The sequence below is a fragment of the Erpetoichthys calabaricus genome, chromosome 17 (assembly GCF_900747795.2).
Source record: "Erpetoichthys calabaricus chromosome 17, fErpCal1.3, whole genome shotgun sequence".
NCBI classification, from domain to species: Eukaryota; Metazoa; Chordata; class Cladistia; order Polypteriformes; family Polypteridae; genus Erpetoichthys; species Erpetoichthys calabaricus.
The window spans coordinates 29165993-29193783 of NC_041410.2; the positions used below are offsets into that span (position 1 = coordinate 29165993).

General features: G+C 40.4%; 1 protein-coding gene across 5 annotated transcripts in view; it reads left to right on the top strand.

Moving 5' to 3' along the window:
- Positions 1-27791, top strand: part of herc1 (HECT and RLD domain containing E3 ubiquitin protein ligase family member 1) — a 161074-nt gene that overhangs the window by 65373 nt on the left and 67910 nt on the right. For all 5 annotated transcript variants that reach the window (XM_051920605.1, XM_051920606.1, XM_051920609.1 and 2 more), the window contains exons 24-32: positions 526-646; positions 4472-4523; positions 8502-8773; positions 11118-11333; positions 14984-15104; positions 15277-15514; positions 15658-15830; positions 15933-16088; positions 27633-27739. In XM_051920605.1, coding sequence (XP_051776565.1) covers positions 526-646; positions 4472-4523; positions 8502-8773; positions 11118-11333; positions 14984-15104; positions 15277-15514; positions 15658-15830; positions 15933-16088; positions 27633-27739 — 1456 coding nt within the window. The remainder of the gene's footprint in view (positions 1-525; positions 647-4471; positions 4524-8501; positions 8774-11117; positions 11334-14983; positions 15105-15276; positions 15515-15657; positions 15831-15932; positions 16089-27632; positions 27740-27791) is intronic.

Below are 27791 nucleotides of genomic sequence, written 5' to 3' on the forward strand. Positions count from 1 at the left end.
TCAAATACAACAGAGAAATTGCATCAGACAGGTTACAAACATGGTACAAATGGTGAGTAATTGTGCTTGTGACTCCAAATTTCAGTAAACAATCTTGGAAATAATATGGTACTGCTTGAGGCGAGGACAAATAGTGAGGGAAATGCTCACTTAAAGAAGAAGTTTAATTTAATGGGCAGATTCTCTACTTGAAAACCTGCATGCTACTGTTTTTCCGTTGATAGATAACAATATAGTACTTCACACCATTCATATTTCCTTTGATAGATAACAATATAGTACTTCACACCATTCATTCTAACTAAGAAACTCCTCCTCTTGCACGATTGTGGAGGAAAGGCAAGGCTGGTGATATATGTCAGAATCCTGTCTTATGGCAAGGCATACATGTGTGCTAAATTTTCCAAGTGTGTGGCTTGAAAAACAAAACATAACAGAGTAAACTTTCGGTTAAAGTTGTTGTTTTCATAATGGTAAAAAAATAAAAATTTAAAACCGAAAGCATTAACTTTAAACTTTTTACAGAAGTGAAAGCCTGACGGCAGAACGACGTTCTGTACAGGCAAGCCCTGGCTATCGGCTGATTAAATCAAGAAGTGAGTCTGATCTTTCACAGCCAGAATCTGATGAAGAAGGATACACGTTGGTAAGTAATAAACATTCACATCTTTGTTCTTGTTTAATTAGTATTACTCTCTGTAATATTGCTCTTGTATATTCAATTTTTTCCCACCCAGCAGTTTGTTGTATTTGTTTAATTGATGCTTTTATCTGAACCAAATAGATATTCACGTCAATATTATACATGTTTTTCTCTTTGCCAAATCTGACACGTTATTGGGTGACTGAGACAAAATCATGGAGTATTAGAATTTTCAGGTGTAGACTTTATTTAAAATGCTCCATATTGGATTATTCCCTTGTTGATTGAGTTCCTCTTTAAAGCAGAAAAAAGTTACATTAATTAATGCTTATAAATCAAAAACCTCCATCCATCCATCCATCCATTGTCTCCCGCTTATCCGAGGTCGGGTCGCGGGGGCAGCAGCTTGAGCAGAGATGCCCAGACTTCCCTCTCCCCGGCCACTTCTTCTAGCTCTTCCGGGAGAATCCCAAGGCGTTCCCAGGCCAGTCGAGAGACATAGTCCCTCCAACGTGTCCTGGGTCTTCCCTGGGGCCTCCTCCCGGTTGGACGTGCCCGGAACACCTCACCAGGGAGGCGTCCAGGAGGCATCCTGATCAGATGCCCAAGCCACCTCATCTGACTCCTCTCGATGCGGAGGAGCAGCGGCTCTACTCTGAGCCCCTCCCGGATGACTGAGCTTCTCACCCTATCTTTAAGGGAAAGCCCAGACACCCTGCGGAGGAAACTCATTTCAGCCGCTTGTATTCGCGATCTCGTTCTTTCGGTCACTACCCATAGTTCATGACCATAGGTGAGGGTAGGAACATAGATCGACTGGTAAATTGAGAGCTTCGCCTTGCGGCTCAGCTCCTTTTTCACCACGACAGACCGATGCAGCGCCCGCATTACTGCGGATGCCGCACCGATCCGCCTGTCGATCTCACGCTCCATTCTTCCCTCACTCGTGAACAAGATCCCGAGATACTTGAACTCCTCCACTTGAGGCAGGATCTCGCTACCAACCCTGAGAGGGCACTCCACCCTTTTCCGGCTGAGGACCATGGTCTCGGATTTGGAGGTGCTGATTCTCATCCCAGCTGCTTCACACTCAGCTGCGAACCGATCCAGAGAGAGCTGAAGATCATGGCCTGATGAAGCAAACAGGACAACATCATCTGCAAAAAGCAGTGACCCAATCCTGAGCCCACCAAACTGGACCCCCTCAACGCTCTGGCTGCGCCTAGAAATTCTGTCCATAAAAGTTATGAACAGAATCGGTGACAAAGGGCAGCCCTGGCGGAGTCCAACTCTCACTGGAAACGGGTTCGACTTACTGCCGGCAATGCGGACCAAACTCTGGCACCGATCGTACAGGGACCGAACAGCCCTTATCAGGGGGGCCGGTATCCCATACTCTCGGAGTACCCCCCACAGGATTCCCCGAGGGACACGGTCGAATGCCTTTTCCAAGTCCACAAAACACATGTAGACTGGTTGGGCAAACTCCCATGCACCCTCCAGGACCCTGCTAAGGGTATAGAGCTGGTCCACTGTTCCGCGACCAGGACGAAAACCACACTGTTCCTCCTGAATCCGAGGCTCGACTATCCGACGGACCCTCCTCTCCAGGACCCCTGAATAGACTTTTTCAGGGAGCTTGAGGAGTGTGATCCCTCTGTAGTTGGAACACACCCTCCGATCCCCCTTCTTAAAGAGGGGGATCACCACCCCGGTCTGCCAATCCAGAGGCACTGTCCCTGATGTCCATGCGATGTTGCAGAGGCGTGTCAACCAAGACAGTCCTACAACATCCAGAGCCTTGAGGAACTCCGGGCGTATCTCATCCACCCCCGGGGCCCTGCCACCAAGGAGTTTTTTGACCACCTCGGTGACCTCAGTCCCAGAGATGGGGGAGCCCACCTCTGAGTCCCCAGGCTCTGCTTCCTCATTGGAAGGCATGTTAATGGGATTGAGGAGGTCTTCGAAGTACTCCCCCCACCGACCCACAACGTCCCGAGTCGAGGTCAGCAGCGCACCATCCCCACCATATACAGTGTTGACACTGCACTGCTTCCCCTTCCTGAGACGCCAGATGGTGGACCAGAATCTCCTCGAAGCCGTCCGAAAGTCGTTCTCCATGGCCTCACCAAACTCCTCCCACGCCCGAGTTTTTGCCTCAGCAACCACCAAAGCCGCATTCCGCTTGGCCTGCCGGTACCTATCAGCTGCCTCCAGGGTCCCACAGGACAAAAGGGTCATGGTCGAAGTTTTGCCGGAGGTGGGAGTTGAAGCTACTTCTGACAGGGGGCTCTGCCAGACGTTCCCAGCAGACCCTCACAACACGTTTGGGCCTACCACGCCTGACCGGCATCCTCCCCCACCATCGAAGCCAACTCACCACCAGGTGGTGATCAGTTGACAGCTCCGCCCCTCTCTTCACCCGAGTGTCCAAGACATGTGGCTGCAAGTCCGACGACACGACCACAAAGTCGATCATCGAACTGAGGCCTAGGGTGTCCTGGTGCCAAGTGCACATATGAACACCCCTATGCTTGAACATGGTGTTCGTTATGGACAATCCGTGACGAGCACAGAAGTCCAATAGCAAAACACCGCTCGGGTTCAGATCGGGGGGGCCATTCCTCCCAATCACGCCCTTCCAGGTCTCACTGTCATTGCCCACGTGAGCATTGAAGTCTCCCAGCAGAACGAGGGAGTCCCCAGAAGGTATGCCCTCTAGCACCCCCCTCCAGGGACTCCAAAAAGGGTGGGTACTCCGAACTGCTGTTCGGTGCATACGCACAAACAACAGTTAGGACCCGTCCCCCCACCCGAAGGCGAAGGGAGGCTACCCTCTTATCCACCGGGGTAAACCCCAATGTACAGGCTCCAAGTCGGGGGGCAATAAGTATACCCACACCCGCTCGGCGCCTCTCACCGGGGGCAACTCCAGAGTGGTACAGAGTCCAGCCCCTCTCAAGGAGATTGGTTCCAGAGTCCAAGCTGTGCGTCGAGGTGAGTCCGACTATATCTAGCCGGAACCTCTCAACTTCACGCACTAGCTCAGGCTCCTTCCCCTTCAGAGAGGTGACATTCCACGTCCCAAGAGCCAGCTTCTGTAGCTGAGGATCGGACCGCCAAGGTCCCCGCCTTCGGCCACCACCCAACTCACACTGCACCCGACCTCCTTGGCCCCTCCCATAGGTGGTGAGCCCATGGGAAGGGGGACCCACGTTGCCTCTTCGGGCTGTGCCCGGCCGAGCCCCATGGGTGCAGGCCCGGCCACCAGGCGCTCGCCATCGAGCCCCACCTCCAGGCCTGGCTCCAGAGTGGGGCCCCGGTGACCCGCGTCCGGGCAAGGGAAAACGGCGTCCAAAGTTTTCATTCATTCATCATAGAAGGTTTTGAATCAAAAAAATTAAAAAAATCAAAAACCTGTAACAATGAAAAGAAAAGTTTTAAAATTGGAAACAGAAGAGACCGTCAGGCAAAAATATTCATTGTAAATCTTGTTATTAATCAGTCTTTTGTACAATGATGTACTCTATCATCTATTTCCCCTGACCCTTACTAGATCACATTAAATTAAATGTAAAATGCAAATATACTTCACATATATGTCCTACCAACTTTTTACATTTTTTTCACATGACAAAAGGAATTTTAATATGGATAAATTAACATCAGCCCCACAGACTTACTTTCCACTGTAACTCCTGTAGAATGATTGTAAAATACTGCTCACTATGCATGCATTTACATTTGTTTTAAGACACTTCTTAAAGTGTAAAATTTCATCTTTTATGGTATAGGTGATTTTATATGTGCTTATTTATGTTTCTGTAGAGTGCAAGAAGAAATGTTGATTTAGACTTGGCTTCATCTCGTAAAAAAAGGGGTAAGTTCTGGATGGCCAATTTTACAATTGCCTTAGTGATGCATCAGGTTTTTATTAAAGAACTGAATTCAAAATTTTATGGGCAGCTACCTAATATGAAGCAGCAATTACCTTACTGTTCCACAGTTACCAGTCCTTTATGAACCAGTCATTGTGTGGACTGGTCCGTGATGACAGTAGTTACAGAACTGAGTACCCAGCCATTACCTTACAGGTCCTATTTTTCCAACACATGTCATCACATTAAGAAACTGCAAACACTATAGACTATCCTCTTGGAGTACTGTTTATCACAGGCACACTCAGTTGTGCATTCAGTAGGTTATTCTTTCTGTTATTAGACATCCTTAGGTCCAGGTCTTTTCCTTGGTTTCCGTGCACTACATGATGCATATACTTAGGCTTAATTCCTGTTTTCAGTAGTGTTTTTGTACATGAAATATGGACTGAAAATGTACAATTTTAAACGTTATATGTTTTCTTTGGCTTGTAAGAAATTGCATGCCATCTTTTTCATTTTGTCTTAATTAACAATGTAGCTTTTAGTTGTGTCTTCTGTATGAAATGTCTCCTTTTGTCTTCTGATTTTGTGTGGTAGTGTATTTACTCCTTTTTGGCCAGTTGAGCTCGAGAAACAAGAAGAGCTACAAGCAAGTACATGATGGCATGTTTAACTTCTTTTTTTAAGTCTAGTTTCACTATGTTAAATACATTCTGTGTTGGCATTCAGGCACTTTTGTGCATCATAAAAAACTAATGAGAATAAAAAAAATTTAAACTACATGTAAATTTAGGCTTTAAGAAAAAGCATTGTCTGGTTCCAAAATATTTACTTGTAATTGGCAAGCTGCTGTTTTTAAGTAATGCCCAGTATGCTCAGTTTCCAGTTTGTTTAGAATCAGATTTATTAGGCATTTTTGGTGTCAAGGGGAAGTGTTAGTGGCCATGTCCTGTTACGGCAGAGTAGGAGATAACGCAAATAGTCTATAGCAGGGGTTGTCTGTCTGTATAGTGGGTGGTTTTGGCTGCTGGTCTTTGTTCCTGTAATATGAGGTCAGTTTTTTTACATAATTTAATTTCATTTATTTTAATTAAAGACATTTATTTACTAATATATACCATCAACATTAAAGTTAACTGTGCAGCTTATCTTTATCTTTAGTTATTTTCAAATCGGTAAGGTGGGAAAACCATACTAAGCACTAATCCATATGTCCTGTGTTAACTTATTCCATAAATGCTAGTAAGCAAAATGCATTTCAAGTTAATTAAAACCAGGCATAAAACAAATCCTTGCAGCTTTGAAAACATTAATGGTTTAGAAAAATTGATTTGAAATAGTGAATGTGCAAAAATAACAGTTATTAGTGGCTAGCTAATTAAACTTGGGAAAGTTGCATGCAATACTAGGGCCTTGCAAGCATGTTTATTAAGGGGTTATGTAATGTAAGAGCATGATATCCTATAATATAAAAAAAGAGTTAAAATAATTTGGAAAAACAAATTTCATAGAATATAATAGTGAATTTAAGTAAAATAAATAGCTACAATAATTTTGTATATATTTGTAAACACACCTGGCAGTTTTACAGTATAATAAAATATTGTAATTAGAAATACTAAATTGATGTCCTTGCTTATAGTTTGTAGTGAGATGATTCAGTTTTCTAGCAAACACCACATACTGACATTCACTATCAATGTCTGTAAGGCCTTTGATTTTTGGAATCCAAATGGCCTAACATATATTTACATATCTTATAAAGGTATACTGTAGCTGTGAGAGGATCCTTCCTAACGCCAAATTGGTAAGCTGGTTTTCCTCCCACGTCTCCAAGGATGTGCAGTTCAAAAAAATTGTTGATTCCAACTTGACTTCATGTGACTGTGTACATAAGTGGTTTTGAGAATGGAATGGATGTGCAAGCAAATAGTTAAAACTGGAAATCACCTAATGAGGAATTTAGATCTCAACAAAGGCAAAAAGATTAAAAGCAAAAGAGAGAAACATCAAAACCAGTAAAACAGTAGACAGAATTACATGTTTGAAGTTTCTTCAAAATTTCAGGAATCTGTATTCTTTTCTTTTGACAGTTAGATTTATTCTGACATAGTAAAAATAAAGCACTGCTAAAACAATATGAGCAAATAATAGTCTATAAAGCATGCAATAGAATAAATGTTGCAGTGTTATAGCACATAGCTTTAACAGTTCTTAACAGTAACAACGTTTTGTCTGTTTAATTTTTCTTTATTTTAGTCATGTTGTCCTCGAAATAAACATGACTGTGTCAGATTAATTGAATTCTCTTGTTTTATGTGGAAAGGAATTGTGCAGGTCAAACATAAAAGTCAAACCAGTCCAGCAGAGTTACTTGGCTTGAGTACAATTTGTGAGATCTCTACATTGTTCCAAGCATCCTCCACATACTAAATTGTTTTCCAGCCCCAACAGGTCATTGCCCTTCGAGTGACTGTTGTGGGTAACATTCAATACTGAACTGAGCTTTTTATTTGCAGTTTTATATAATTTTTTATAAAGTTAGCACCCCTGGTGAAAAACATTTGTTGCTGCCCATATGCAGTTTAGCTGTATTCACACACTAATGTCAGTATTGAGAATCGTTGCTTAGCTTATGGTTTCTAGAAGCAGAAACTACATAAAGTGGTCAGAATGGCCAACCATCTATAGGCTTCTGCCCTTGCAGAAACTTGTGCTGTACATTATGTTGGGTTGCCATTGATTCAGAGGTTCTCCTCTATTACTGTTGACCTTTGGGTCTGCTGACATTAGAGGAGTTGTTCGTTCCTGATTTTAGTACTTTATTGAAAGTTTTATCCAGTCTTTCAGGTCTGCCTGTCCTGTGGCAGTTGTGTTTTGTTGCACAGCTGTCCCTGAAAATTGACATTAAAAAGCTAATAAAATCGTATTATGCAATACTTACTCAGTTCGAAATAGGTATACAATGATAAGGACTGAATGGTCATCTAACCAGAGTCTCCTGCCTTTGCAGGACCATAAGTGGATATTTTTTTTTTTTTTTTTTCTCTTTATTTCGCCTTATACAATTTCTTGTATTAGGAATTTGGTAGTTTTCGCATACCCCTTGGGGTCAGAGCGCAGGGTCAGCCATTGTACAGCGCCCCTGGAGCAATTACAGGTTAAGGGCCTTGCTCAAGGGCCCAGCAGAGCAGTGGCCTTTTTGGCAGTGACGGGGATTCGAACCGGCAACCTTCGGGATACCAGCGCAGATCCTTAGCCTCAGAGCCACCATTCCACCGATTGAGAGTTTTTATTATAGTCATAATTACTGTTTATTGCCCCCACTTCTTCTAATATATGCACAGAGGTGTGACCTTAGCAGCTGATCTTGTATTGTGCCTTTTATTGCAACAAATTTTCATGGCTAATTTCACAAATAATTGTTCTTAAAATTTTCTTTGGTTTAACATTGAGTTCAGTTCATCTAATAATTTTGTAGTGTTGTATTCAGACATTTTAAGTCATACATAAAGTATATGCAAATATTGGGCTGGGTTTGACCAGAAGCAGTCATTTGTTGTTAGTGTAAGATTGTTTCTTAACTCACTGGAATTTAGGCGCAATGGGAACTGAGCATAAAAGCGGCCAGAGACATGATGGGGAAGGATTTTAGCACTCCAGCATATGGACTTGCCTCTTGTCGCTCCCTCTATTAATGGCAGTAGGAGAATTGATGTATTGCTTGGCTTTTGCAGAGCTCTGGGCGGTTTAAACAAGCTCTTTTGTTACTTGCTGATGACTCCTTTTCTCATGCTGCGTTTTTTCAGTTCCTCATGCTTCTGCTCGCCTCTGCTTTGCTGTGTATTGGCTCTTCATCTACTGCACTATCTGAATTTAATATGTTAAGCATGGTAGTTTTTTCCCATTTTCCTCCCTTTGTAGGTCTAAATGAAATTGGGACTGAGACTATAATGAGTGTTAATTTGTATTTTTAGGTCTGCAGCAGAACTCCCCAGATACCCTGGCTGACTCCTGGTCTCGAATGAAGCATAGTAGAGATCGCTTGTACTCTCTCTACCATTCTTACCATGAGTCTGACTTTAACCTGAGCAGGACGTTGGGTGTTCACAGCTTAATAGAAAATATTATCAGTTTTGTGAGTGGAGATGTGGGCAGCACATCTGCCTTTAAAGGGCCGGAGGAAAGCATGTCTACTTGTCCTCAAGGAATTATGACAGCAATGGAGCAACAGCAGAACAGAGCTGAGGTAAAACATTTGTTGTTGATGTTGTTAATGTGTAAGCCATTGGCTGACTGCTGTCTTTATTGGTAAGAAATGTGGCTGATGCCACTTTTCAAACACTGCTACTGGGGAGTGAGATTTTATCCTAAATTTTGTTTTGTCTTGTCTTGTTCTGTTCCACTCTGTTTTTGCCATTCCAATTATTTTCAATTAAATGTTATTTATGTATTTATTTTTTGAGAGCCCTGTTCACAGGGTACACTATTGGAAGACTTCTTAAAAGGCCAGTAGGCAGACACATGGAGCTTACTTTGGCCCAAGGGGGAAGGTTAGCTTTTTTCAGAAGATATAGAATATAGAAATGTTAAAACAACAATGACATCCCCCCATACACACACAAGATTGTAAAACAGAAGGAAAAACATCTGACTTGGCTAATGTTAAGAGAGCAGTTATAGTAAGGCATTACAAAGGCATATAAATATTTTTGTAGGCATAAAGTAGCTTCAGTAGCCTTTCTTGACACACTTCTGTTGAATAATTTGTTGGCTAAAAGCATTTAATGGTAATATGTTGTAGTGAGGATGTGCAGCATTATTTGTGGTACCCTTCAGTTAGAAGTACTGTTGTACAAGATTGTACTACTGGTTAAAAAGGAATAATGATGAAAGTTTGCAGAAACTTTGAGTGAATGAAGAGTTATTTGTCATTTTGAGTTTTCCTGAGGACACCTCTAGAGCCAGTGTAGCTTTAATAATCTCCATTTTCAGGAGATACCAGACATTCACATTTTTACCTGATGGATGGATTAAAAGCCAGAAGTCTGTATGACCATTCACCATCAAGTGACTCCGTGAGAACCCTAACTACAAAGAGGACTATTTCATTTATGTTAGGTAGAATGCCCAGAGGGGACTGGGCGGTCTCGTGGCCTGGAACCCCTACAGATTTTATTTTTTTCTCCAGCCGTCTGGAGTTTTTTTTGTTTTTTCTGTCCACCCTGGCCATCGGACCTTACTCCTTTCTATGTTAACTAATGTTGTCTTATTTTAATTTTGTATTTTGTCTTTTATTTTTCTTTTCTTCATTATGTAAAGTACTTTGAGCTACTTTTTGTATGAAAATGTGCTATATAAATAAGTGTTGTTGTTGTTGAGGCAGACCATGAACTAGTCTGTATCAAACAACAAACCAAAACAGCTTTTCATATAGAGCTTGGTATCATTTACATATGAAGAGAACATGAGATCAGGAGATCAAGTCCAGTATCTCAATGGCTACATGTGGGCACTGAAAAGACTCAAGCACTGAAACTTAATATTCACCACTGGAATGAGTCTTCAGAGAAGTCGGTTTGTCTCCAAATGTTAGACTGTAAATGCACAGAGCCATAGGAACATATCTCAGTGTAGCATGTAAGTTACTCTATTAATTTTCCTAAAGGTACAGTAGGAGAGTGTTATGATAATAACTCACGGGGAAACCTAACATTAGTAGTAAGAAAGAAGATTGTTCACAAGCATATACATGAACTGTCTTTGTGCTTTGATAAGGCAGTAATTTGAGATAAGTTAAACAGTATGCTGCAATTTAGATTATTTTAAATGAGTTTAAGCTCTGTATTCCAAAGTTCTGAACAGTAAAGGAGAATTTGAAATTGGAAAGAATTTAGTATATAGTAATGTGGGTCTGGCTTCCTTTGAACAGGGACAATATTTGCAGAAGCATTTGCACTTAAATACAAAAGAATACATTAGATGCTTGTTTTAGAGTTGAATTAGAAGTGCATTAAAATTGGATAGATTTTTTCAATCAGTGATGATGGCAAAGTGAAAAATATTGATATTATAAGACAAAGCAAAGTAATTAATAGTCAAAATTCAGTTTCAAGACATTCTTTTTGATCCCCTTAAGCATTTTGTAGAGTTTTGAAAAGTTATTCAACATCACTTTCACTTTGTTTATTCCTCAGTAATGAATAAAGTTTTCTAGTTTATCCAGAGCAGAGTTCTTCAACTTTGGCCCATCTGTACTATAACTTGTCAGTGTGTTAAGCCCTGCATTTTAATAATGTAATATTCAGACTTAAATGTATGTGGCCCAAAAATGTGATATTGACTGCAGGACAACAAACAGCCATATACTATCATTGACTGCCATCCTTCTAGACCCCACCCCATAATCTATCAGTGGGTTAAAACAATTGTATTCCCTTTTACCTGAGGGGTTGCTAAACAATGTCCACCTGCTTGCACGGCCAAAATTAGGTACAATCCTACATTTCATTCTTTCAGTTTGAACCAGTTTGAGTTTTTTTTGAGGAAGACAACAGTCTTTTGTTTTTTTTTCTTTCCCCTATTGTGTTCAGCTCCGTCTTGAAGCTCTTCACCAAATTTTGGTTCTGCTTTCTGGTATGGAGGAGAAGGGCTGCCAGACAGCTGGAAGCAGCCGCCAAACAGCCATGTTCCAGTCATCTACTCTACTTACCTCTGTGCGACTACAGTTCTTAGCTGGTTGTTTTGGCCTTGGAACAGTGGGGAATGGCGGGATCAAAGGAGAAAGTGTGCAGCTTCATCATTATCAGGTATGAGCCAGGCTTTATTATATTTTTTTCCTAATCCTTTAAATTCACCTCATCCATTTAGCAGTATACAGCATGTAGTACTGAATCACACACCAGTTTAGATGCCAATGCTTAAGGTAAAGATATGTGCTAGCATTCAAATGTACTGCATCACTTCTCCATTTAGCAAAATGTACTTCTGTGTTTGTGAACACTTACCCTTTACAATCTAAAGAGTGCGTGTTTACTTAATACTGACAGGCTTCGAGTTACTAGTAAGTTTATTATCTGTGGACATTTGTAACCTGATTTGGTACATAAGTTGGAACTTGCAATGAAAATGTCAATTGATGGTTACATCTGTAAAAATGCCTAACACTTTTACTGCTTATTTTACAGAGAAAGCTTTCTTATTAGTAAAATGACAGTGAAGTAATATTACTGTACTTTAAATCACAAATTCAATAATTTGAACTGATTAAACAAAAAAGTTTATCTAGTATGTTAAACTTATGCTTAAGGTCGTTTTTAATAATGATACAGTACCTAATGGAATTGGAAAAGGCATAATGATGGCATGAAAGCTTACCACTAGTTTATTATTGATCGCTCAATAGAGAACATGCTGTCCAACATTTATACTCACTGAAATGACATGTCCACAAGGTATGCTTCGGTTGCTAGGAATATCAAGCAGCATTTTCTACCGCTTAGCTAAACTGACAGTTCTCAATCTAATAGCTTACCTAAGACAGGGCTAATTTCTTGGTTGGGTGCAGTACTTACATGCAGACAAAAGCACAAAGTAATTGAAAATGGGTGACAAAGATGTACTTTTCTGTTGTATGCTTCAGTATTAATGATGACTATTATGTTAGTTTATCCACATCAGAACTAGTTTGCTTAGTTCATGCAGTGGATTCAGAAAATATTCAACCACTTTGCTTTCTGAACATTTTTTGTTTTGTAGAGTTAATTATAAATTAGTAAATTTGCCATTTTTACCCATCTGTCTATACTCAGTAAAAAATATTATAAAATGAAAATATGTCTTCAGAAAGGTTTGCACATTAATTCAAAATTAAAAAACTGAAATCTCTCATTTATGCGAGTATTTTGACCCTTTGCTGTGGTAGGTACATGCTGTTTGCTTGAATTATCCTTCAATGTGTGTAGAACTTAATTGGAGTTCAATCTGTAGCAAATTGAATTGACTGGACATAGTTTATGCCTGCATCATGCCTCGCTGTGACTGTAGCAGTAGAGTGTTGTACCGTGTTAGCAATAGATTGATACAGAAGAAAGTAGGGTGAAATGACACCTTTTATTGGCTCACTAAATAGATTACAAATGCAGGCTTTCGAGGCAGCTAATGCCCCTTCATGCCTGATAGGGGCCTTCACTTTGTTATTATGCATTATTGAGTGTAGATTGATGAGAAAAATGGCAAATGTGTCCATTTAAAATGAAATCTACAACACAGTGTGCTAAATGTGAAGAGGTCTGAATACTTTCTGAATCCACTGTAGGTAAAAAAAAAAAAAAAAAAAAGAAAAAGTCTCTAGGTAAAAATGAAGCGAAATTCAGTTGAATGAAAAATGTAGGGTTTTACATGCTTGTTCATGTTTGTGGAGTTGGAGTAAGCTGTGACCCCTGTAACCTGGGACCTGCCTTTAATCATTTTTAGTTCCAAATTGTAAATCGGTACAGTGGTTATTTAGTGTTTTATGTAATCTTTTTGAAACACGATAGATCAATTGATTGAACAAACAAACTTTATTTGTTTAGAATTTTTGGCTTTTTACTAAAGCTCTTTAAATAAATAAATGCATAATCAGGTAGAAAGTAAATAAATAGATATACACACACTTTGTTCTGAACACATACCAGAATGACCATAAAGCAAGAAAATTAAAAAAAGAACAAAAGTTTTGACTGGACTGTTACAGTCACAGTGAGATATTATGCAGATGTATTGCTATTGGTTTAAAGGAGCCCCAGTGGTATTTCTCAACACAGTTCTACTGAATAATTTGTTGGCTGAAAGTTCTCATTGTTATTGCGTTAGAGAGAGAGAGGATGTGCAGGATTGTTCATAATGGCACTCAATTTTGTTTTAATTCTCCCCTTCACTACTACCTCCAGGGGATCCCAAGTGCATCCTATAAATGTGCTTGGTGTTTTAATCAGCTTATTAATTCAGTGGCCCTCTCTTGAAGTGATGTTACCAGCCCTGCTTCCCACATTAAAGGAATGCAGTCTCTTAAGGAAAAAGAGCCTGTTCTGTCCTTTCTTGTATACACTGCTCAAAAACATTAAGGGAACACTTGGTTACCACAATCTAACCCCAGGTCATTTCAGCTTCATGGATATTAATCTGTCCAGTCAAGAAACAGGCGATTGTGAAACAACTTCACCTGCTTCTGTGCAAAAGAATGTGACAACAGGTGGTCTGGAGAGGCGACAGCAAGACAATCCACAGAAAGTAATGTTTTTTCTGGTGGTGTCCACAATGTCAATATCTGAATTATAATCTATAGTTTTAACTGTAATATGCTCCCTTTTACTCCATTCCTCATTCACTCAGATGATCAATCCTCCTCCTGTGTTTTTTTTCCACACTGCACTGGATCTCTGTCTGCTTGAATAAGATGAAATCTGTCCAGAATTAAAACATTGTCAGGTATATCAGGTTTAAGCCAGCTCTCCGTAATGCACAAAATGCCACTGTACTTGTATGCTCCATGACCTGCTATAAACACACAGTTCATCCATTTTATTTAACGTTGATTTGAACATTTCCCATTGCAATAGATGATAGACCAGTTCTAAAGCCTTTTTGCCTTCCTTTTACTCTCACACTGGCACATCTACCTCTCGATCAGTGGACAAACAGCTCCTGCAGTAAAGTGTAACTGAGCTGTTTAGCTGCTTGTGATCACAGTGCAAGTAGATGATTATGGGAGTATTTAATACACTCCACTTTTACTTTGTCTTTGTCTCTTACTGTTTCAGGTGCTGCATACATAAGGCACCCTTCGGGTCCTCTTTTCGACTCCATCCAAGTTTGCAACCCGTTTGAAATGCAGTCAGGTGCCTGAGTTTGAATGTCTTGCAGTTCATCAAAAAATTTAAATTCCATTTATCTGATTTCTAGTGGCTGCTATCAGTGACAAGTCAGAAGCCAGATGAATTCTAATTTTAAATGATTAATAACTAGTAAATAAGTTCAGAAAAAAAAGAAAGAAAACAGTGAGAAATCCAGAGCTTCTGTAAAAAGGCTGCAGCTTGTGTAGCACCTGGAAGTCAATCCAACTTCGAATTAAGCTACTGTTGAAAATGTATGCTTATAAAAAATGCAGTGTATTTAGTTTTGCTTATTGGAGTTGTTGGGAGTGTCCTGACATGTGTCTCTTCTGTAGAAATAGGTCCTACTTGATGTCAGGAAATAGTAGGAATTCTAAACAAATATGACCTCAGAGGTTGACACACACAGTTGGCTCCACCACATGCTTTTCAAACAATAATCAGAAATCACAGGCATGCGTAGGAATCTTTACATAGGTGTCATTCAGTGGTGTGTAACATGGTCATTAACTTGTTGAAGCACTTTGGTGTCATTACTTGACAAGGAAATCCTAAAATATTCTTTTTGTTTAATTTTAATCAAGGATGGCATCAGAGCAGCAAAACAGAACATACAGAAAGATATACAGACTGCTGTCCATAAAATTTATCAGCAGCTTTCTACAACCTTGGAGAGAGCATTGTTAGCCAACAAGCATCATATTGGTAAGCCTGGAAAGCTCTGTAGGAGAGAATAAATGGGAAAATCTTTTTCTGGACTTGTCTTTCAGCTTGAGAGCTAAACTTTTTTTTTTAATGAACTGAATGTTTTAGAAGCTTTCTACATGGAGTTTTAAAAGTGAGCTTTAATTGCTTTGTGACTTTTTTCTTTTCTTAGAAGCTCAGCAACGTCTTCTTTTGGTAACAGTGTTTGCATTAAGTGTACGCTACCAACCTGTGGATGTTTCTTTGGCCATCTCCAGTGGGTTGTTGAATGTGCTGTCTCAGTTATGTGGCACGGACACTATGTTAGGACAGCCTATACAGCTGTTGCAGAAACCAGGCATCTCTCAGCTGGGCACAGCCCTGAAGGTAGCCAGTACGAGACTTCTTCAGATCTTGGCCATCACAACAGGGTTAGTTTCTCTACATTGTTGCAGCGGCATATTAAAGTGTTGTGTTCACTGCTCTAAGCTTAATCAAAAGTTTAATTATGATTTGAGTTTAGGAGGGAGTTCCTTCTCCTACGTTTTACAGTTTGCTTTCTTTTTCAATACAGAACATATGCTGATAAGTTAAGTCCTAAAGTGGTACAATCATTACTGGATTTGCTCTGTAGTCAGCTGAAGAACCTCCTCTCCCAGACTGGCGTTACACTTGTATCATCATTTAGAGAGGATGAAGAAAAAAGTAGTGAGGATCTTGGAGAAGGTGAAAAAAGAGATTTGCGAGGTGTGTAATTGTAAAAGAACTGGCATTAAACAGTAATGTTCTGCAAAGTTTTTCCATTGGAGTTTAATGGATGTTAATGAACTTTAAACTTTGTTTCCTTAGCACTGTTACGTAAACAACACAGTGCAGAATTGCACCTGGGAGATTTTCTTGTATTTTTACGGCGGGTTGTATCTTCAAAAGCAATACAGTCCAAGATGGCATCACCGAAATGGACTGAAGTTTTAATGAGTATAGCTGCACAGAAATGTTGCTCAGGTGAGTGCTAGAAAATGCTTTTAGAATTCTAGTTTTCTAAAATGCAACATTCCTTTGATGAAATTAGTTTATTCACATGTTTTGTCCATGTTTTCCTTATCCCGAAATTTCACTAGGCTTGTTTTTCCATTCTAGTAGCTATGCTACCGCTACCCATAACTGGTTTTTGCTGCTTGATAAGTTATCCTTTATCCCTTCCTCCCTCCTGCAAGAGTGATGGATGGGGGTAGAGTGTTGTCTGTTTACTTCCTTTCTTCTTTTCTTGCTTTCCTTCTCTTCTTCACTTCCTTCTGGAAGAGTGCTGCTTTGGTGTACCTGCATGTCAGCATCTGCAGGTTTGCCCTTCTCTCTTCTTGTCTGTTTTTTTTTTTTTTTTTTCTTTACTGTTATTTTGAAATGTAGGGGCACAAGGTCTGGAGATTGGCCAGAAAAGTGGTAGGATATGTGGCTTCATGTGTAAGCAGGGGAACTGCTGTTGATGTTTTCTTTATTATCCATCCATTCTCTTCTGCTTATCCAAGATCGGGTTGTGAGGGCAGCAGCTTGAGCAGAGATGCCCAGAATTCCCTCTCCCTGGCCACTTCTGCTAGCTGTTTTGGGGGAATTCCGAGGTGTTCCCATGCCAGCTGAGAGACATAGTCCCTCCAGTGTGTCCTGGGTCTTCGTGCCCGGAACACCTCACCAGGGACTCATCCAGGACAATATCATCTGCAAAAAGCAGTGACCCAGTCCTGAGCCCACCAAACTGGACCCCCTCAACGCCCTGACTACACCTAGAAATTCTGTTCATAAAAGTTAAGATCAGAATCGGTGACAAGGGGCAGCCCCGGCAGAGTCCAACTCTCACCGGAAACGTGTTTTGACTTACTGCTGGCAATGCGGACCAAGCTCTGACACCGGTTGTACAGGGACCGAACAGCCCTTATCAGGGTGTCCAGTACCCCATACTCCCGGAGCACCCCCCACAGGCTTCCCCGAGGAACACGGTGAACGCCTTTTCCAAGTCCACAAAACACACATAGACTGGTTTGGGCAAACTCCCATGCACCCTCCAGGACTCTGCCAAGGGTGTAGAGCTGGTCCACTTTTCTACGACTAGGATGAAAACCACACTGTTCCTCCTAAATCCGAGGTTCGACTGTTTGACAGACCTTCCTCTCCAGGACCCCCGAATAGACTTTTCCACGGAGGCTGAGGAGTGTCATCCCTCTGTATTTGGAACACTCCCTCCGGTCCCCCTTCCTAAAGAGGGGGACCACCACCCTGGTCTGCTAATCCAGAGGCACTGTCCCCGATGTCTATGTGATGTTGCAGAGGCATCTCAACCAAGACAGTCCTACAACATAAGGCCTCCGGGCGTATCTCATCCACCCCCGGGGCCCTACCACCAAGGAGTTTTTTGACCACCTCGGTGACTTCAGTCCCAGAGATGGGAGAGCCCACCTCCAAGTCCCCAGGCTCTCCTTCCTCATTGGTAGACATGTTAGTGGGAGTAAGGAGGTCTTCGAAGTACCCCCACCGACCCACAACGTTTATAGTTATACAAAATAAATGTATACAAGAAAATATATGTAGGAAAAATTACAGAACCACTCGGTGTTGTCAAAAAAAATTTGGAACCACATTATTTACATTTTTAAAACAAATACCAGTGCAAGTCTAAAAACGCTGTTTAGTGTTAAATCTGTGATTTGCTGTAAAAAAAAAAAAACAGTAAACAGAAGTGTGGTGGTGATTCTATAATGTTTTTCCAGGGGACTTAAATCCCTATAGTTGTTAAAAGATAGAAATACTGTACATGAAGACCATGTTTTGGCAGCATGGTCGAGGGGAAACTACTTAGAACAGTCATCAGCTATTGATTGTGGAAAGGAAGGTGGTTTGTTTAATGGATCAGTCTTTAATCTCCAAAGGTAGACATGACATGACACCACAGAGAGCCATTTGCTTTAATTTCAGTTCAACATTGAACTCTGATATACCAATCATTTTACTAAGCACTTGTGTCTGTCTTTAAATAGGTTAAAGGATAGCTGCTTGTGGTAAAAGCTGAATTGGAGATATCTTTTAGCTTTGTTAGTGTTTTCATTTCAGTATTTCATATGGGGAGAGAAGGGGATATTAATTGTACTGAATATGATTTAAGTGACAAAAATCATGCTGAAGTTCACCCTCAGTGTGCAAAGATGTTACATGGGATTAGAGTAGCATAAGCAGCAGGAAATGAAACCATTTCTATATTGATTATACAAACAACAGACATGCACATGAATTTATGGTAGCTCTTTCCCTCTTCAGGCTTGTCAAAAATGTTAATTGAAAAAAATAATGATTTACAATTGCATTGCAATTACGCTTGTGTATCTAATTGGAGAGCCTTGTCTATTCACAAGTAATTATTTCTAACCCTCTTGTTCTGCTCTTTAAGCAAACCTGGTTTTGACATTTGCAATAATTCTAGTTTGAGAGACTAGAAGTATTTCTTTTGGCCTCAACAATCCACTGGCTATCTGTAGAAACAGAATCGCTCATCACAGAAAGAGAAGGATTTCATTTGAGAGGTTGCTCTTGAGCTGCTCCTTGAAAATGCTCAAGTTTTGTTTTTTCACAATATTGCCACAGCCGTGGGAAGTTCAACTTTCTTTGCTGGTTGTATTGATCAAAATGGGGTATGCTTTATGTGGAGAGCTTCAACTATCTCTTATATGTCTGCAGTGGTATGATTCTTGCCTTTTCACTTTTGCATATTAACCTGATTAAGGAGAGATGATGTCATACAAAAAGTATCTTTGTATTTATATGGTCTGGTAAATAATTCATTTCAAACTGGACTGACCAATTCTGCTTTGTCTTTTCTCTTTATCAACTTTAAGCATTTTAACGATGGTCATGACTTTTATGTAAGCAAGACTTGTGTGCATTTTGTTTGTTTTTAAACAGTCCAGTTCCTATACTGAATCATCAGTAGGCTACCTGTCCTGTAATTGAGTTTGGTGGTAAGTAGTTCTTAGCCAGCGTAACCAAAGTTCATGTGTTGGCACCAAGTCTGTGGTTTTAAGTCTTGGGAAAGGCCTTGGAGAAGGCCTTTGACCAAGTGAAGCATCATTATCTATAATGTCTTTAGCTGTATCCCTGTTTTCATTAAAATGGTGCAGCTACACAATAGCAATATTCAGAGTGTACTAAAATCAGTGGTATCCTGGATATTCCTTTAAATTAGCTATGGTATTTAGGCAAAGGTACTGTCTTTCTGGGATGTTGGCATTTCTATGTTGTTGATCCCTCTGATTAAGTTAAGGAGGATGCAGTGGGAAAGCTGTCTGTTCTTCAGTGTTCATTGCCACTAAAAATCTCAGCCCATGCAGATAATCTTTGGAGTAGAAGCAGCAATGAATGTTTGAATCAGAAAGGTGTGTTTTTGGCTGTGAAGGCTGTTCTGCTGACATATCTTTAAGCATGGCTCTTAAGAGGTAATTTTGCCAGGCTGAACTCCATCCATCCAGCCATTTTCCAACCCACTGAATCTGAACACAGGGTTACGGGGGTCTGCTGGAGCCAATCCCAGCCAACACACGGCACAAGGCAGGAACCAGTCCCAGGCAGGGTGCCAACCCACCGCAGGACAAACACACCCACACACCAAGCACACACTAGGGCCAAGTTAGAATCACCAATCCACCTAACCTGCATGTCTTTGAACTGTGGGAGGAAACCGGAGCGCCCGGAGGAAACCCTCGCAGACACGGGGAGAACATGCAAACTCCACGCAGGGAGGACCCGGGAAGTGAACCCAGGTCCCCAGGTCTCCCAACTGCGAGGCAGCAGCGCTACCCACTGCGCCACCGAGCCGCCCCAGGCTGAACTCTCACAAATTAAATTTACAAGCCTTATTACCAGAGCTGGGGGTAATGCAATGTAAAGTAACACATCAAAGAACAATTTGCTGTATCAAAGTAGTGTAACATGTTACAATTTAAACTGTTGTATTAACATTATAGTTACACATGACTTATATTTCTTTTTTTTCTTTTTTTTTTTTTTTTGAACAAACTTCTTCGTGTTAGAGGCACATGGAAGTTGAAGCCTATGCCAGCAATCATAGGGCACAAGGCAGGAACAATCCCTGTAGAAGGGTGCTAGTCTATTGCAGGGTGAACATGCACACACACTAGGGCCAGTTAAGCATTCCCCTGAAAATGGAGAAGTCTGTGTTTAAATAAGGTAACTGATTCTTTACCTTAATTGTTAGTGAATACGAGATGGTTAATTACAAAATGTAAATGCTTTCTTTTTGATTGCGACCTGTCTCTTTGATAGTGTAATCCGCTCCAAGATGGGAGAAACGCAGAGGCTTGGACATATTGATTGTATTACACAATAAATACTTGTAGGTAGGTGGCTCCACCAGATCATGAAGTTCTCGTATTTGTAGGCAGCTACCCTAAGTAACATTACATGATTTGGCACAGAATACTAACTTGTGAATGATGCCGTGAAATGTCATTAGCTTAATGTTAACAGTAGCTAGCCTCTTTACCAGGGACTTAATACAAGTTGTGATTAATTACATTGTATGTAATGCATCTGTTACTTATTACAGGAGGTTTATCAGTGTCAACAAGTGCAACTATTTCTATTCATAAAAGTTTTTTTTTTCTTAATAGAACTTAGTCAGTCAATTGAAAATTGATAATAATACAAGTAGCCTTAATAGCTCCATGACCATTTTATTTAAGTGGCTTTCGCCATTTCAGTTGTGCACATATTTATCAGCTCTACAACCATGAAAAGGTTTTTAAGCTTTTGTTAAACTCCATGAAACACACAGAGATTCCACAGTTGCATTCTCTTGTGCAAACAGTTTTATGCTTAATCATGTGTTGCAATGCAATCTTTTGTGCAAGTCTCTTATTTTGCAAGGTACTTGTCACTAAAGTGTCTGTGGTACACTTTTAGAGGTGCCACTTTATACTAGTCAGCTTGCAGATGGCACCATTCTGAGAACATAGAAACAAGCTGGCTTGGTATTTATATGGTCTGGTAGTTTTTATGTAAGCAAGACTTGCATGCATTTTGTTTGTTTGTTTGTTTTTAAACAGCCCAGTTCCTATAGTGAATTAACAGTAGGCTACCTGTCCTCTGATTGAGTTTGGTGATAAATAGTTCACCCATACAAAATTCATGTGTTGGCACCAAGTCTGTGGTTTTAAGTCTTGGGAAGGGCCTTGGAGAAGGAATTTGACCAAGTGAAGCATCATTATTTATGTCTTTAGTTGTATCCCTGTTTTTATTAAAATGATGCAGCTACACTATAGCAATATTCAGAGTGTACTAAAATCAATAGTAGCCTGGGTACTCCTTTAAATTAGCTATGGCATTTAGGCAAAGGTACCGTATTTCTGGGATGTTGGCATTCATATGCCGTTGATCCCTCTGATAATGTTAATGGGGGGGCAGTGGGAAAGCTGTCTTTTCTTTTCAGTGTTCATGTCCTCTAAAAATCTCAGCCCATGTAGATAATATCTTTGGAATAGAAGCAGTAATTAATGTTTGGAAATTTTCCAGAAGAGATAGTAAAATATTCAAAGAGTGGCTTCAGATGAAGTTAACTGGAATAAGAGCTCTGCAGTGCTGTTGAACGACTGAAAGCTGTAAGACTCCTGCACCTGCTGGACCATAGACAAGATAAAGAAATAAAGAAATATATACCTAAGTGTGCATTTGGATGATGTGGACAAAGAAGAATCAGAATGACTTTTATTCACTAGTAGCTAATGTACAAGAATTTAACTTGGTAGCTTTGGAGCTACTTAGAACACAACATCACACACATAACATAAGTAACATTGGTTAAATAACACATTACAAACGGTTTCAGAATACCTGGCCTAGAAGCACCGTTTACAGAGTGTTCACAAGTTTTTATCCCTCTTGTAAACATCCTTGTTTAGTTGAGACTGTTTGAAGTCTATTTCCAACAATCAGTAGCTAATCTCAAGTGTAAACAATCCGCATTTACTGTAATTACAAAAAGCACAATTAACGGACAAATACAGTTGTCACAGAAGCATCAACCAAACAACTGTGAATGCTCTGATCAGCACCATAATGGTCTGAGGAAGAGTGGGGAGGGAGTAATAGTACAACGGTAAATACTTTTTGTTTAGGGAGTAACTTCATAAACTATCTATCCAGATGAGACGCCAATGCCACCTTGATCCAAACAAGGCACACCCTGAAGAGATGTACTTGGGGGTGTTATACAGGCCATCACTGAAGCAGAAGACTGACAGTCAGGAGGATATGGAGTGGTATTATGACCGTGAATTCTTTTTTATTTTTAATTGATCCTAATCTCTTTGTCAAATAACCTTTTTATTTTGATTGGAAGGTTGTATTCCTTTGTTTTTCATTTTTATTTTAGGATTAATTTGTTTTTTAATTCCATTGCTAATGTTTAGATTTGTTTTTTTGTAAATTATTTTTTTCTTGTGGCCTGTATATACATAATAATGACTGCTAAGCCTTGTTCACACTACCTAATATTTCTAGCCATTTTCAGTTGCAGACTTAATTAAGGAGCTGGGGGCAGCCTCTGCATTCTCCTGTAACTGTTAGTCATGTAATTTGACATCCACAATAATTAAGGGGGCAAGATGCAGACTGATCTGACTGAAGTTGTAGGGGTGGGCTCGTTTGTGTCTACAAGAGCTGATAACCTGTCGACACTCACTTGGAAGTACAATCCACATTTAAAACAAATTGGAAAAACAGTTGACAGGAACTTTATGGTAACTTAACCATTATTACAGTATTTTGTACTGTAAATACAGTCATATGAAAAAGTTTGGGAACCCCTCTCAGCCTGCATAATAATTTACTTTACTGCAAGAACATCTTGCTGCAGATGGTGTATCTGTACATCGTTCTACAATTTGGCATAATTTTCACAAAGAACATCTGTATGGCAGGGTGATAGGAAAGAAGCCCTTTCTGTACTCACGCCACAAACAGAGTCGCTTGTTGTATGCAAATGCTCATTTAGACAAGCCAGGTTCATTTTGGAGCAAAGTGCTTTGGACCGTTGAGACAAAATTTGAGTTATTTGGTTATAACAAAAAGCGCTTTGCATGGTGGAAGAAGAACACCACATTCCAAGAAAAACATCTGCTACCTACTGTCAAATTTGGTGGAAGTTCCATCATGCTCTGTGTCTATGTGGCTAGTTCAGGGACTGGGGCCCTTGTTAAAGTCGAGGGTTGTATGAATTCAACCCAATATCAACAAATTCTTCAGGATAATGTTCAAGCATCAGTCACAAAGTTGATGTTACGCAGGAGTTGGATCTTCCAACAAGACAATGACCCATAAAACAGTTTGAAATCTACAAAGGCATTCATGCAGAGGGAGAAGTACAATGTTCTGGAATGGCTGTCACAGTTCCCTGACTTGAATATCATTGAAAATCCATGGGATGATTTGAAGCAGGCTGTTCATGCTTGGTAGCCATCAAATTTAACTGAACTGGAGAGATTTTGTATGTAAGAATAGTCAAAAATACCTCCATCCAGAATCCAGACACTCATCAAAGGCTATAGGAGGTGTCTAGAGGCTGTTATATTTGCAAAAGGAAGCTCAACTAAGTATTGATGTAATATCTGTGTTGGGGTGCCCAAATTTATGCACCTGTCTAATTTTGTTATGATGCATACTGCATATTTTCTGTTAATCCAATAAACTTAATGTCACTGCTGAAATACTACTGTTTCCATAAGGCATGTCATATATTAAAAGGAAGTTGCTACTTTGAAAGTTCAGCCAATGATTAACAAAAATCCAAAGAATTAAGAGGGGGTTCCCAAATCTTTTCATATGACTGTATATTGTGGCTATGAGGACAGACACAGCATATGTGTTTTGGAGTACCCAAACAGAAGAGAGTCTCATCTGTTTGAGGTCTTGTGTTTTTGGTAAATAACAGAATTGAAAAGGGAAAACCAAAGGGCCAAGACTGCGGCTGAACTTGCCGTAACTGAATAGTCATGGCATTTGCACTTGCGATGTCCAGTATGCCAATTGGCTGTCAGCATGTGGAGAGCTTGCAATACTCTAGAAATTTCACAGTGCCCAAAAGTCAAATCACAGAGTTGTGTAAATTGTCATCCCCTTCTATTCCTAGATGTATGATCTGACTTCCTCAAGGCAGAAAGATCCAGAAATCTGACATCCCCTCTGACTAGAAGTTTGTAATGAATTATATAGTGTGTTTTATTATATGTGTGTGTGTGTGTGTGTGTGTGTGTGTGTATGTATATATATATATATATATATATACATACACAGTAATCCCTCGCTATATCGCGCTTCGCCTTTCGCGGCTTCACTCCATCGCGGATTTTATATGTAAGCATATTTAAATATATATCGCGGATTTTTCGCTGCTTCGCAGGTTTCTGTGGACAATGGGTCTTTTTACTTCTGGTACATGCTTCCTCAGTTGGTTTGCCCAGTTGATTTCATACAAGGGACGCTATTGGCAGATGGCTGAGAAGCTACCCAGCTTACTTTTCTCTTGCGCTGACTTTCTCTGATCCTGACGTAGGGGGATTGAGCAGGGGGGCTGTTCGCACACCTAGACGATACGGACGCTCGTCTAAAAATGCTGAAAGATTATCTTCACGTTGCTATCTTTTGTGCAGCTGCTTCCTGAAACGACATGCTGCACAGTGCTTCACATACTTAAAAGCTCGAAGGGCACGTATTGATTTTGCTTGAAAAACAAACTATGTCTCTCTCTCTCTCTCTCTCTCTCTCTCTCTCTCTCTCTCTCTCTCTCTCTCTCTCTCTCTCTCTCTCTCTCTCTCTCTCTCTCTCTCTCTCTCTCTCTCTCTCTCTCTCTCTCTCTCTCTCTCTCTCTCTCTCTCTCTCTCTCTCTCTCTCTTCTCTCTCTCTCTCTCTCTCTCTCTCTCTCTCTCTCTCTCTCTCTCTCTCTCTCTCTCTCTCTCTCTCTCTCTCTCTCTCTCTCTCTCTCTCTCTGTCTGCTCCTGACGGAGGAGGTGTGAGCTGCCGCCTTCAACAGCTTTGTGCTGTGGTGCTTCGCGTACTTAAAAGCCATTAAACAGCCCTATTGATTTGTTTGCTTTTCTCTATCTCTGTGACATGATCTGCTCCTGACAGGCACTCCTTTGAAGAGGAAGATATGTTTGCATTCTTTTAATTGTGAGACGGAACTGTGATCTCTTACTTGTCATGGAGCACAGTTTAAACTTTTGAAAAAGAGACAAATGTTTGTTTGCAGTGTTTGAATAACGTTCCTGTCTCTCTACAACCTCCTGTGTTTCTGCGCAAATCTGTGACCCAAGCATGACAATATAAAAATAACCATATAAACATATGGTTTCTACTTCGCGGATTTTCTTATTTCTCGGGTGGCACTGGAACGCAACCCCCGCGATGGAGGAGGGATTACTGTATATATATTCCCCATGAACATTATTTGCAAGAGGTGACCAAGATTTTTTCCACCCTGCATGATCAGAAAAAACAACTGAAGTACTGAGTGTCAGAGAAAAAGTTTGTGTTTAATTTTATTGGATGTGTTGAAGGATTGAAGCCAAGGTGAAGAGGAACTAGTATGGCTAAATCCAGCACTGGACATGTTGGAAGGTTCTGTGCCTGTGATTTTTTTTAGAGCTGTCTGGGCAAGTGGATGATTAATACTTGTTTACCTGCCTGACCTGTGGCAGATAAGAACTGATAGACTGTGCAAATTCAGAACTTTGGGAATCCAGTTATTTTTATTCCTAAATTGACAAACACTGAAATTATTTCTTATGAATTACTCTTCATTCAATTAAGAAAAATTACCGAATCTGGAGATTTTTGATCATTGTGTTGATGAGTGGCTTATATGTGTAAAATATTTGTGTTTATAAACATTTGATTTTATGGCTAGGTCTTTGTTTTTCTACACCCTTCCTTAAACTCTAAATATCATTACTGCTACTATTTTCAGATTATCATTTAGGGGAACAGGGTGTTGGAGGTATTATGGTACAGCCTAAAGGTATAGGTTAAGCACAACTGGGATTTTAGTAATTTTGGAGAAACTGTTGCAAGTTATGTAATGTGCCTCTGGCCTTAGCAGGAGTGCAATAATTTTTTTTTATTGTGCTAGGCAAAATTCTCATTGCGTAAGATAAGTGAATGTTCAGAAGCAAAACAAATTTGATATATGTACTGTAGATACTCGCGTATTAGTCGATCTTGCAGATAAGTCGAATGTATTTTTAAGCCAAAAATTACGAAGTTTGTTATGACCCACGTATACGTTGAGGGTAAAACTTCACAGCTATCAGAGATAGAGGGCGACAATCAGCTGTTAATGGCGACAAAACTCACTGTCACATCACAGGCATTCCCTCCGTGCTTGGAAAAATGCTAGACTCGTTGACTCGGCAACTAATCCTTGCGTGTGCGTGAGTTGCGAAATGTAAACAAAGGCAAGATGGCGTCGGTATGTCACAAGGGAGCGAAGCGAGTGCAGAAAAGAAAACACTCTGCAGACGATGTTTTGCACATTATCGCTGAGTCGGACTCTGATTTTTCAGAATCGGATTTTATTGACAGTGATCAGGAATCGAGCAAGTGAGTGAGAAGCCGGCATCAGCTGATCGGACACCAGCCGATGCCGCGCCAGCTGATCGGCTGCGAGCTGAATGCATTCACGCAGCCGATGCACCTACGGCAAGGTTTGCGTGGGAGGAATACCCAGACATTGATCCGTGGGAGCCGAACTGGCTACCGGACTTCACAAGACAACATGGCTTACTGTTGGACACGACAGATCACCCGCTGCTGGACTACTTCAGGCTGCTCTCTCCTGATGCTGCTTTTCAGCTACTGTCAGACGAGACAAACAGGTAGGCAGAGAAATTTTTTGAATCGCGGGCTGCGCTTGCATCGCATTGATGGCGTGCGTTGCCTTGGTTCTTTTGATTCCAGATCTGGTTGCACGTGGCAGCTAATGGTATGTTTGTTATCCAAAACCTGCAAAAGCTAATGCTCAAATTCAAGTATTTCACAGTTTAAAGAATTATTTAATGAAATTAGAAAAAAACTAGCTAATTAGCAATAGTATTGCTGGCTTATAATTATTTCAAAGACCATGGGAAACGGCAGATGACCGGTGACTTAACACCGTGAAGCGTTGAGTGTACAATGTAATTACCCAAATTCTATGGACAATTGTGTCGCCCCGCGGATAAGTCGACCCTGTTTTTTTGAATGAATTTTAAGGCATAAATTTTTCGACTTATACGCGAGTATCTACGGTAGTTAAAATAGTCATCCTTGATTACACATTGTGCAAGATGATTTTTAACCATCAAACTTTTATGAGTAATTTTTCATTTGTAGTTACAACACACTATGTTTTTGCTAATAATTTCTCTTTGAATGTTTGAATTTCATTTTTTATCTTATGAATAGATTGTTACTGAGTAATAAAGTTTATATTAAAAGTATTTTTTTTATCTCACTTAGGTGTTCCATTAGTTGGGAACTTAAGAACAAGACTCCTAGCACTTCATGTACTGGAGGCAGTGCTCCCTGCTTGTGAGAACAGTGTTGAAGATGACCAGATGACACAGGTTGGATTTGAAATCTTGTTTTTCAGTTGCATTTCATAGTGCTCTCTTTGTA